General features: G+C 40.4%; 1 protein-coding gene across 1 annotated transcript in view; it reads left to right on the top strand.

Annotated features, from left to right (window-relative positions):
* The window catches only part of CD226 (CD226 molecule), a 32,647-nt gene extending 22,311 nt beyond the window's left edge, over positions 1-10,336 (top strand). The window contains 3 exon segments of the mRNA XM_018075334.1: positions 7,302-7,413; positions 9,425-9,485; positions 10,232-10,336. Coding sequence (XP_017930823.1) covers positions 7,302-7,413; positions 9,425-9,485; positions 10,232-10,336 — 278 coding nt within the window.
* The last annotated feature ends 2,930 nt before the right edge of the window (positions 10,337-13,266 follow it).

Here is a 13,266-nt window from a genome sequence, read left to right as displayed (position 1 = left end):
ATCATAGAATCATTAAGGTTGGAAAAGACCTCCAAGATCATCAAGTCCAACCTTTGACCAAACACCATCATGTCAACCAAACCATAACACTAAGTGCCATGTCAGTTGTTTCTTGAACACTTCTAAGGACGGTGACTCCATTACCTGCCTGGGAAGCCTGTTGCAATGCCTGACCACCCTTTCAGTGAAGAAATTCTTCTAATGTCCAACTTGAAACTCCCCTGCTGAAGCTTGAGGGAGCCTCTTGACCTATTGCTAGCTGCCTGGGAAAAGAGGCTGGTCCACACCTTTCTACAACCTTTTCAGGTAGCTGTAGAGAGTGCAAAGGTCTCCCCTGACCCTCCTTTTCTCCATGCTAAAGAAGCCCATCTCCTTCAGCCACTCCTCATATGACTTAGAAGAAAGAGATGCTTTGGAAGGGGAAAGATTGCCTTAGTTTGTAGGGAGAGGTGGGCATTCTACCAAAGAAGGCACAAGGGAAATTCCCCATTAGCGCAGTGTACTGCAGGGCCCTGAGGATGAGACCTGTCCTTCAGTGAAGGCAAAGAGCACACTCACAGTTGAAAATGTAGAATTTTGTAAACTGACCTCTACTTTATTCAGGTAGGGAGTTTCCTCATGGAGCTCTCTCAGCTTTCTAGGTTTTGCTGTAACTATTGTCACAGTTAGCTTATAATGGGAGCTACATGTCCCCACACACAGACCCAAGATTTCTCAAACTGTGTGTTGAATCCCACCTTTATGTTTACTTTCTGTTATGACTCAAAAAAAAAAAAAAAAAAAGAAAAAGACTTGGTTTTGCTTCTTCTCTATAGAACATGTTTTGAAGACATGATTCTTGTACCAGCCCATTCCTTCTTCTGTTGCTGCATTCAGTTCAGCTTTCATTTTTCTGCTTTTGTTCCTGGTAATACATGAGTGTTAGTAGACATCTCTTTGACAATACTGTGGCATGGGGTGTAAAACTGCAGAATATATTTAATCCGTGATTAGGTTAATTGAGAAGTGAAGGTTGTACTTGGAAAAAAACATGATGACCAAACTAGAACTCATCTCTTCCAGTGAGCTTGTGGGATGTTGACATTTTTGCAGGAGCGTCCATTGGGCAGAACTTCAAAACTTCCAGGGGTTTCCACCCCTTGGGGTCTACCACTTTCCTTAGCCTCTGGGGAAAACAAGGTTCAAACCACTACAACTCTGAATACTTGACCACAGAAATCCATGAAAGTGAGCAGAATGTAAGAATAGAGGAACTAAGAGAATAGAGAAGAATAGAGAAAACAGGACAAAATGTCCTCTCACCTCTGACAATTTTAAACATTGGAATTTCAAAATGTTGCCTGAATTGATATAATCAAGCATATCCTAACTGTAGAGCAATAGAAATATTTTCTGTTTACTTTAGCTTCCATCTCACCTGGTGACACAGCTAGTGAAGTCTCTCACAGGCTCATGAGTGACTTACTCTTCTTGATCCAACAGTTCTGGCTTGAGTAAACCAAGTGGTGCCAGGAACCTGACACACTATTTTTATTATGTATTTTCTACCAGTTCAGTCATGTAATTTTCTTTGACTTAGCATTACAGCTGAGCCACACTGTAGCTTGGATTTGCTACCAAACTCTTCCAACGCTTAAGTCTGTTGGTGTGATTCTGCATGGGAAAAGCCAGAGTTTTTTTGAAATACTGAGTCTAGGTGGTGAGAGGAGAACTGCACTGTAAACAGTAATATAGAAAACTCTGTTTAGGTTGAGAGATGGTAAGATAAAAGATAAGAACCCTTTCTTTCTTTTTTTTTCTTTTTTTGAAACTGTTTTTGAAAAGACCTCAAGAACTTTTAAAGAAGAGGAATCTTGGGTGAAAAGCAGTATTAAGAGCACAGGATTACTTGCAGAACTGATAACAATTCAAAAACTGCTGATTCCAAGAGGTGGTACAGTCGAAAGATGCAGTTTTCTTCTTATCTAAAGGTTAATATATTTTTGCAAAGAAAAACAACATGGAATGCCTGTGAAGAAAAAAGGGAGAGAGGAAGGAATAGGTATTCAAGCATTGTGAAAGCACTTCTTGCAGTTGTATCAGCAGAAGTCAACATGCACTTAATATTTTTGAACATTAGTGAAAATGAAACCATGACATCAATTAATTATCACTAAGTTTATCGATTCTATCCCACTAAATGTTGTGATTTGTTTTTCAGAAACAGGAATTTCCAGCTGAAATTGGACATCTGCAAATATTTTTTGACCTCAAAATCTGGAACATATAAGGCAATGTGTATGTAAAAAAATGTAGTTTTTGTTGGACAACTCTTACAGAAACAGAAAGCTGAGTATTACATAATTATACAACGTGTTCAAGAGACCTGGGATTCATTTCTGATGTGTTCTTCACCATATCTCTTCTTCTAAAAATTCTATCAATAGAGAGATTGTTCATGACACCAGATTTCACGTCTGAACCTGTTTCTGGTTTTTTTCTTACCATGCTTTTTTCTTTGAGACAGTCTTTGAAGAAAGGAAGTACATTTATAATTCATATAGTTTTGGTAGATGATTCAGAAAGAAGGGGAGATGTCATATGAAAGGACTGAAAATTTAGCAGGGTTGAAAGACCTAAACATCCTGAAGACCTAGACATTTTTAGGAAGATTTAATACGTTTTTTTCTTGCCTTAGCAGAAAATGGGATAGCAAGCTCTCTTGGACAAAATAAAATAGAAACATGTTTCTGTGTGTTCCCACTAGATCTGAAAAGGTGGTTGGCAGTTGTCTTTACATGTATGTTTAGGGGGTCAGAATTACATTTGTACTAACCCTTTTACCAGCATTTTTGCCTTCCTCTACACACATTCAAGTACCTTCATGTCCTTCTAAATTTGTGGGGCTAAGAAGCGCACATAGGGCTCAGATTGAGGTTTCACCTACACTGATTACAGTGGGATAATCACCTCCTTTAATCGGTTGGTGTTGCTGAGTTTGATGAACCCCAGGATGTGATTTGCCCTGTGAACACGGATCACTCACACTGAGCCTGCTGCTGACCAGGACCCCTACATCCCTTTCTGCAGGGCTTCTTTCTAGCTGCTTCTCTCCCAGTTTATACTTGTGTCCAGAATTATTCCATCCCAGGTGCAGAGACAGGATGGATTTGTTTCTTTTACTCAGAAGATGGGTGACCTTATTGCAGAGGGATATCAAATTAGTTAAACAGGACTTTCTCTTTGTGAATGCATGTTGACTGTGCCCTTAAATGTCTTTCAATTGCACCCAATAGGATCTTCATAGCATCCAGATGAAAAGCAGGGACTATTTGTCCAGTCATTGGGGGTTATCATATAGCCCTTGTGAGCTGGGAGGAGCTCTGGGCCATAGGAAACAGCCAGAAGGTAAGACTGCAGTAAGGGGGTGAGCAGAACCAGGATAGGAATGAAATTAGCTTCTGTCTTCCTTCATGCAATCATTCAGTACAAACACTAGGTATCAAACCATATCTGTGGGTCTCTACTCAACAAACCACTGTTCTCTAGGCATGAATGCATTTGTGCTGGATTTCTGCCTTTCAGTTGTGTGGAAAACTTTTTCAGTGATGTCTAGTTAGCACACCATATGTGCCAATCCAGCAATGTATGTGACAAAATACATGAAGGTCTTGACAGTGAAGTTCAAATCTCCTGTTAAAACAAATAACTGTATGACTCATCAGTGCTCCCTCCTCTAAACCAAAGTTGGAGCACTGAAGGTTGAAAACCTTCCTACAAAAAATTTTTGCACACTTGCAGAGAAGATACTAAGGCTATGATGGGTTGTCCAATACTTAACAGAAACTGTACTGATGTTGGAAATATACTTAATAACCTCCTGTCAGCATATAACCTTTGTTGAGAACATAAGAACTAAAGAGACACATGACATGCATCTGACATGTTTCTGCAAAAGCTTGACTGGGATGTTAAAGTCAGTAATTACAAAAGGTTTTGTATAGTTAAAGAAAACAAATGCCTAAGGAAGGTTTTGCTCACTTCAAGTGAGAAAAGCAAAAGGACTTTGAGCTGTTGTTAGCTAAAAAAAAAATCTATTAATTTTTCTCATCCGAATTTAACTGACAGCTGATAATCTCAGCTCTCAAACTCATTAATTGAGGGATTATTATCTTGACCTGATAAAACTGAATGTGAAACTTCCGAAAAAGAGTAATGAAGTCTAAAGCAGTTAAACTGAAGGATGGGGATGCTTCTGAACTCTGCAACTCTATCCAGATTCACCCATCCTTGATGACAATTAAATACAAGACTTAAAAAAATTCCCTTGTTGCTTATATTTCATATTTCTGTAAGTATTCACTGACACAGATAATGATTTTCTATGGTGGGTGGCATAAAATCTGGGAAAAAAAGACATTATAATTTGGACATAACTATATGCACTATCCTGTCATTTTAAGTACACTGGAGCTGAAAACATTCTGGAAGTAGAGTGATTTCATATGTGGTTATAACACAAAAGATACTGGTTTTTGTTATCAGACAACCTTCTCTGAAGTGTCACATACCTACAACATGTATACTTCTGAGAGAATTTTCTTTCTTTTTTCTTTCCAGTAAAATAACACTGGAATTCAAGGATAAGGCTCTTCCGTAATCAGTATTTTTCGTTATCCCTTCCAGTGAGGACATTAATAGTAAAAAGGAATATGTTAGCAAGCCTCATCTGGTATTCAGGATAGCCAGATAAGAAGCTGTGAACGTTTTGATGCAGGAGAGAAAAGCCATCTGGTGATGGCTCAGCAGTTGGTTAGCTGGGATTATTGTCATTAGCGGTACTGATTATTTTCCTTTGCCTGTGAACTAAGCACATAACTTTCTTGTCTACCCAGAATTGAAAGTACCTTGGGGCAGCTGTGGTTTCACCTCTGTACAGTGAGAAGAATATTAAAGAGGAACTACACCTGAAGACAGTTTTTTAGTCCCTGTTCACCAATGGATTGCTGAGGATTTGAGTTGTGGGTTACCTGCATGACTTTGATAATATCACCTCTGTTCTTTTCTCCAGTTTTTCACCTCAAAAATGAGTATTACCTTTCCACAGACTTGAACACTATAAGAATATATTGGCTTACACCTTGAAACTATTGTTTTGTTTGTCTCTACCATTTAGTTATTATGTGTTGCTCCTTAGTTTCATTTGAGACTATTCTGGGAAGTATTGAAAAACACCTAAAAGACAACTCTGTCATTGGTCACAGCCAACACAGCTTCAGGAGAGGAAAGTCCTGCTTGTAAAACCTGATTTCCTTTCATGATAAGGCAAGCCACCTAGCTGATCAAGGGAATCCAGTTGATGTAGTCTTTTTGGATTTCAGTAAAGCTTTCAACGCTGTCTCTCACTATATCCTTCTGGAAAAATGTCCAGCAGACAACTGGATAAATACATTATGTGGTAGGTGAGCAATTGGCTCATGGCTCAAGCACAGAGGGTGATAGTGAATGGGGTAACATCAGACTGGTGATCAGTCACTAGTGGGGTTCCACAGCGCTTCATCTTGGGCCCTGTGCTCTTCAACATCTTCATAAATGACTTGGACACAGGACTGGAAGGGATACTAAGGAAGTTTGCAGACGACACAAAACTAGGAGGAGCTCTTGACTCCCTTGAAGGCAGGAAGGCCCTGCAGAGAGACCTCAACAAATCAGAGGACTGGGCAATCACCAACCACATGAAGTTCAACAAGGGGAAGTGCCAGATACTGCACCTGGGATGGGGCAACCCTGGATGTTTGTACAGACTGAGGAATGAGATACTGGAAAGCAGTGCCATGGAAAGGGAGCTGGGGGTCCTGGTCGATGGCAAGTTGAATATGAGTCAGCAGTGCCCTGGCAGCCAGGAGGGCCAGCTGTGTCCTGGGGGCATCAGGCAAAGCATCACCAGTCGGTCAAGGGAGGGGATTGTCCCGCTCTGTTCTGCACTGGGGCAGCCTCACCTTGAATACTGTGTGCAGTTTTGGGCATCACAATATAAGAAAGATATTAAGCTATCAGGGCAACAGAGATGGCGAAGGGCCTTAAGGGGAAGCTGTATGAGGAGCGGCTGAGGTCACTTAGCATGTTCTGCTGGAAGAAGAGACTGAGGGAAGACCTCATTGCAGTTACAACTTCCTCCTGAGGGGAAGAGGAGGGGTGGGCACTGATCTCTTCTTTGTGGTGACCAGTGACAGGACCCAAGGGAATGGCCTGAAGTTGTGTCAGGGGAGGTTTAGGCTGGATATTAGAAAAAGGTTCTTCACCCAGAGAGTGGCTGGGCACTGGAACAGCTTTCCAGGGAAGTGGTCACAGCACCAAGCCTGACAGAGTTCAAGAAGTGTTTGGACAATGCTCTCAGGGGCATGGTGTTACTCTTGGGGATGGTCCTGTGCAGGGCTAAGGTTTGGGCTTGATGATCCTTGTTGGTCCCTTCCAGCTCAGCACATTCTGTGATTATGTGAACTTTGAAGCCCTCTGCTGAACCCGCTTGAGGAGTTCCATGTCTCTCTCAGGAGTCCAGAGCTGGACACAGTACTTCATATGTGGCCTCACCAGGACTGAGTAGAGGGGCATGATTACCTCCCTTGACTTGCTGGCAGTACTCTTCCTAATGCTTCCCAGGATTCCATTGACCTTCTTGACCAAAAGGGTGCATGCTGGCTCATGGATAGTTTGTTGTTCAGAGGACCCCCCACATTCTTCTCCACAGAGCTGCTTTCCAGCACGTTGGCCCCCAGCCTGTACTGGTGCATGGGGTTATTCTTCCCCAAGTACAGGACCCCTCATTCACTTTTCTTGAATTTCAGACAGTTCTTCTCTGCCCATATCTCCAACCTGTTGAGGTCCTCCTGAAGGGCTGCATGCGACTCTGGGGTATCAGCTACTCCTCCCAGCTTTTTGTTACCAGCCAAGAACATTCACTGAAGTAGCCTGAGAGCTTTTATTAACCATATATTGAGTCACTTATGTATGAACTGCTTTCTCACCACGGGAGGGAAGAAGATAAAAAAGGATTATACAAGGCATTGCTATTTTTTCCATACCACTGTGCTGTGTTCACTCACCTTTGGTCATACCAGTCACAACTTTCCGAAGAGCTAGTTCAGCGTAACAAAAGTGTTTTAGAAATGAGAAAATTGTGAAGTCTGAATATTGAGCATGAGCTGTCATGGAATAATCTCTTTATATAATCATTGACTTTTCAATTTATTTTGTCATAAAAAGTTCATGCTGATCTATATTTATACAAAATACTAATCGTATTTATTGCAATCATATTTTAGCAACTTGGGATCACAAATGGTTTATTACCTATATAGCTGGAGGAATTTCTCCTGCTGTTTTACTGTTAGTTTTCCTATTGATCTTCTGCATCATCACTGTTTTTTGCAAAAAGTGAGTAACAAATCAATTTGCATAATATACTGAAGCAGGTAAGTATGAACGTGTCAACAGCTCATCCTACTATCCTATTCAGAACCAACTAAAAAAAGGTATATGTGAAAATAAAAAATTATCATCTAAATTTTAACCTTGAAAAATTTAATCAGTTCTACAGCCTATGAAAAAAGTGACATTTTCTCTTTGTTTTTTTTTTTCCCCCTTTTTTCATCTTAGAAAAACAAATGGCTTACTCAAGTTCTTAGTCAGCTAAATGCTTGCTGTGGTATTAGCTGAAACAACATGTTAAGGGTTATTTGTCAGGAATAATATTGAACTAGGCATAGGTTATTCGTATTTGTGCACAGAGGAGGCCAGGTGACATCTTGAGGTTTTCTAGATCTTCTAACATACTCACAGATGGATCCAAACTAATAGTTTTAACCATTATCTAAGTTTGGTGTATTCCTTGCCAAATATTGCTAGTGGTCTGATCCAGAATCTCTCTGCTTCCAATGTGTAGTGGTTTGAATTTTGTTTTCCCCCAGAGGCTAAGAAAAGTGGTAGACCCCAAGGGGTGGAAACCCCTGGAAGTTTTGGAGTTCTGTCCAATGGGCGCTCCTGCAAAAATGTCAACATTCCACAAGCTCACCGGAAGAGATGAGTTGTAGTTTTGGGTTGTTGCAGGAGAGGTGGCCATGTTATAGAGCCACGAGGAAGGGGCTCTGAGTCCCTTGGGCCCTCTGGGCCCTCCCAGCCCCTGGCTGGGGGGCTGCAGGGACCTGGAACAGCATAAAGCTGGGCTAGGTGCCTGTAGTTATGCCGGGAGATGTTTTCTCCATGGGCACAGAGCAGCAGCCGGCACTGACCAGAGAAACGGTGGCAGAGAGCCAGGAGAGATAACACCTGAACTGAAGGAGCAGCAGAAACAACATGCAGCACCGCAGAGAGAAGACTCCTGGAAAGAGAGCCGAGGAGAAAGAGAGCCAGCAGTCTGAGAGACAGAGTTCTGGGGGTAAGACTGTACCAGATCCCCTAAAACTCCCTTGAGACCCCTCTTGGAGAAGAGGGACATGGACTCCTATTTAGGAGAAGAGTTTTAGACATGCAGCACCAGAGAGAGAGAGGAGCTGAGAAGCTCAGAGCGTCCTGGAGCTGGACCGGGACGGCCAGAGGAATGCGGGGGGAGTTGACCTTGGCTCTCCCCCCCTTGCACTGCTGCCACGGTGGCAGCCTGAGAGACAGGGCACAGAGGCCCTGCAAGGAGCTGAGTCTCCTGGAGATACCAGACCGTCACGAAGACCCCCTGTGTCTTTGTGATATGACGTGGTGAAACGACCTTGTCTGGGGTTACGAAGCCCACGGAAGACCCCTCGGTTGGAGGCGATGGGGCCGAGAGAGGCTTGAATACCTCCCTCGTGAGTGCTGGCAGAAAGCCAGCTATCAGCTGCTGCATGTGGAGAAGACAGACAGACTGCTGCCTCAGAAGATGCTGCTGCTTAAGGACTGGAAGGGATCTGTCCTTCTTTCCCTCCTGGACTTTTATTTGGAGGGGAGAAGAGATCTGGTCCACTGTAAATACTATATGTCATGGTAGAGATAGTTGTGATCATGTGTATAATGTGATATGGTATTTATTTGTACAGTCATTGTAATATATTTCCCTTTCCCCCACTTTGAGTCTGGTGTGTTTTGTCTGGAAAAACCCATCTCACATTAAGTTGAGATGTGGGAGGGGGAATGGAGCTAGGGAATTGGATTTTGGGGCTATCTCAAACCATGACACAATGAAAAGAAATAGTGAGCAGAAAATCTATTCCTTCCCCTGCCACAACATATGAGGCCGCTGGAACTTTTGGGCAACATATTATTGTATTTCCCCCTGAATCAAAGGGCCTTTTCAGCTGAGTCCAGGCTTTTATGAAACAGTGTTAATCTTATACATGTTACAGTTTGCTAGTCCACCTGGATTTTTATGGTATTTATTGATTTCTGAGGGAGTTTCTGACTAAGTGTATATCTTCAGAAAGAAGAGGAAGAGGATCACAGAGGCCTTATCAAAAATTTTGTACTCTATTCAGACCTGGGTAAGGTCACCTGTTGAGATGGAGTTACTCATGTATCGTACCGTATATTTATTAAGAACTTTCTCTTCTGTATTTGCTCTTTATATCCCCTGAATCTTATAGTAATCTTAAAATATATAAATAGGAAAAATTGAAGATTTCAAAGTATGATTACTGCTATTCATTATTTTTGATGAATACTTTTCAATGCTTTACAGGTACATTTAGAGATTCTACTCTGTTCCGTGTTATTAACAAATTACCCCTTTTGATTTGATAGCTTTTCTATTATTTGTATGTTATTAATGTCTTCTGTCCTCAAGTCACTACTTGTAAAACTGAAGCAAAAAATTGTATGCTATGATACCCTTTGTCTTATCTATTTCTTCCAGTTCAGCTTCAACATAATTCTTTGGGACAGCTGTTTCAGTGCTTCTCCTTTCTTTTTGTGTTGTAACAATCGATGCTTTGGAACTCTGAGTCTTTTCTTTCCCCCATAATAACCCTATTAAAGCCCTGAAATTTAAAAGAGAGATAGGAGTCCATGTCACTGCTTCTGCCTTGTCCCTTCCATGCCCTAAGTTGGGGTATGAAGTTATGTTGTGTTTATGGAAATGATGCTATTCTCACAGTGTATATGAGACTGGCTTTTCACCTATTTTCTCTCAGATCTCACTCCTGTATGAGCTGGTGGTAAGCTCCACTGCCAATATGTCCTTATAAAGCCTATTTTTCTCATTCTAACTGCTGGGTTACTGTTTTACCAGGATGAAGCTTTTCATCCAGCAATCAAAGTGCTTCAGAAACCACCTTTCCTGCCATGTCAGTTCACCCAGGCACTGTCACATTACGTTGTCATAAGACTGACGTAGGAGTGACTGCGTCGGTATCTGAAGTGTGGATGGGAGGGGAAGGGAGCATTTCACTGGTGCTTTACCAGGGACCTGATGCAGGACAGCTGGGAAATATATTCAAATTGTAACTTCTTTTTTTCATATGACTTGAATCTGAAGTGTATTCATAGAAAACAAGAAGACAAAAAAATAAATTATTGATGGTTGAGAAAAGTACTTCAACCTTTTTTTTTTCTTTTTAATGTTCTTCTAGCCTGCTAACAGTTATAGGAGATCCAATTTTCATGGTATGCATAGTAGGACAGAAAGAAGAGGAGAAGAATCATCACTCGGGTAGACAGAGATTTAAGTCAACTACAGAAATGCCTCACACAAACATAAGAAAAGACCATTAGGTTCTTTCTTAAGAATGAAGTAATCAAAGTGCAAGCCTTTTATTTGCAGCAAAGACTTTATTTTCTTTGCACCAGCAAGATGTGGAAGGTCAAACTGACTGTGCTGAGCACTGCCTGGGCTGCTTTGGCTGTCCAGTCCATCTGGGCCAGGCTATTCCAGGTGTGTCAGTGTTGTATTGCAGCCTGCAGCATTAATGTATCCTTTGATTCATATGCAGAATTAGAGATTATTTGCACTTCTACAATTTAAACATTTTTACGCAGTAGGTGAACTCTTAAGTATCAATTTTAGAACAGCTCTGATGTGCAGAGTGGAACTGCATATGTTTACATAAGGTTAATTCAGTCTGAGAAATCTATGTGTATGAGGAGCTTATGTGACAGGGTGAGAAAGAAAATGTGCTTGATGTTGTCTATGTCCATGATTCTTGCATCTCAAATTGAGAGCTCTATAGAATAATAAATACCCACGTTTTTCCACACAGAAGGTGTTATTTTGCTGCTGGGCAAACAGTACTATTCAGCTGACAAAAGCAAATATATCAGAGCTCCTTGAACCTAGATTTAAAAGTATGCACAGAAGCTTGGTATCTGACAACTGTGTGGTTTTACAGACTTCTTGCCACTCATCACAGTTATTTCAGTGTTTTCTATTTGGGGATGGAACAGAAGTGTAGCCCCTGCTTTCCTCTCTCCCTCCCTCAGTCCCGTCCACATCTCCCCTCATGCCCAGAAGAAAATAAAACATGAAGACTCTGTCACTGTTAGGCTATATTTAATAATTTATTATAAGGTTTAGTTGCACAAAAAATAAATGAGAACATGGAAGGTATATGAATAAATGATGCAAAGCAGAAAAAAGCATGACTGAGAACATTTACAAAACAATACACATACATATGTAGTTGTATGTGTGCATATGTATATATTCTGCTGAAAAATACAGAAGAAATCACACAGAAATTGAACAAACAGACAAACAAAATTTAATCCTTAAAGAAACAGAACTAGAAGGCAGACCTGAGAATTAGGATCTACACATCTTTTGGCCTTTTACAAATCTGCTGAATTACTGAGGACAGGATCCCAGTAAATGAAGATGTTACCAAGATGGCTGATAATCATATATGTCTGCATACTACAAACTGTGTGCCTGGCCCACCTATGCTTGATTCCCCTTTTCTCTTGAAGTGTACTTAAAAGCGTTGCTGGATATGGTGTGTTTTTGTTTGTTTGTTTGGTTGTTTTTTTTTTTTATTATTTTTTTTTGAAAGGGGCTATTGGTGGAGGCATCATAAGTCTGCCTACAAATCAGATACCATTTCTACTCAGCTGGCTAGAAAGGAAGCTGACAGAGAAAAGCACATTTTGCGTTGCCTTCTCCAATGGAAAGCTTTCTTCACATGCACAGCAAAATAGGAGTCTAGGTTCTTCTGAGAATAACATGGACACAAGGCTTCTCTTCGCTATTTGAGCAATAATAGCGTCATTCAGCTAAAAACCTAAAATCCTAAACTAAAGTGTCCTTTCAACTTATCGCTGAAGACTTACATTGTTTACAATTTCATATGCCATTAGAAAACACCTTATTTTGGTTTTGTGTACTCCCGAACAAGGACACATTGCAAGGGATGTTTGGTTTTTTTTTAATTTCACTTACTGAAGGTTTTAAGATATATAAATGCTTGCATGTGAAGTTGATGAGGATACACAAAACTGTACTACTAATAAGTTGGTTTATTTCCTGAGTTATCAAATGTCATAGCAGATAATTCTAAGTTGTACACAGCGTTACAAATAAAACCTTTTAGCATTGGGTCATTTCTTATGATCCCATTGATATTAAAATGCCAAAATGATAATGCAATGGATTTGATTACACAGAGGTTCTCAGTTGGAATCCTGACACAGAAATACCCATAAACTGAGAAGATGGTATTGTTTCACTGGTTATAGAGACAATCAAAATACATTCCTACTTTACTGAGGGTAAAAAAAAAAAAGGGGCAGAGGTTGAAGTTAAGTACCTGGAATACCAGACTGTTTTGATTATTTCTGGTAATGCCCTTATTTTTCCCTCTTGGTACTTTTAGCTTGTCTTTTCAAAACAATTGCTTATTTTTGAGATTTCAGGAAGAAAACAAAATCTGTAGTGCACACCTTTGCAGGTATTTAATCTGTTTTAATTCAAATTCTGCAGACATATCTAACAGGATAATCTACAGTGAAAATCACATCACATAGCATAATAAGAACAATATTTTTTTTTTCAAAAAACAGACCCAAAACAACAGCTTCATTTTTGTACCATAGTAATATCAGTGAACAGCAGCTGAACAAGAGACTGATACAATTTAAAAACAAAACCAAAACAACCCAAAATGTATCGATATTCTCATTGGTTTAAAAACTAGTAAGCTATACACAAGAGAAACTTCCAAAAGTTCAATTTGAAATGCAATATTAAAACTCTTTAAATATTTTATTAATCTGTCAGAATGGCACCCAGCAAGAGTTTGTTTGCTGTTCGGATTATAGAAGTAGACTTTCTAG

This window comes from Manacus vitellinus, unplaced genomic scaffold (genome assembly GCF_001715985.3).
Source record: "Manacus vitellinus isolate BGI_N305 unplaced genomic scaffold, ASM171598v3 scaffold_1_pilon, whole genome shotgun sequence".
Lineage (NCBI taxonomy): Eukaryota > Metazoa > Chordata > Aves > Passeriformes > Pipridae > Manacus > Manacus vitellinus.
The sequence above is the reverse complement of the archived record's forward strand: the minus strand, read 5'-3'. Positions and strand labels throughout refer to the sequence as shown.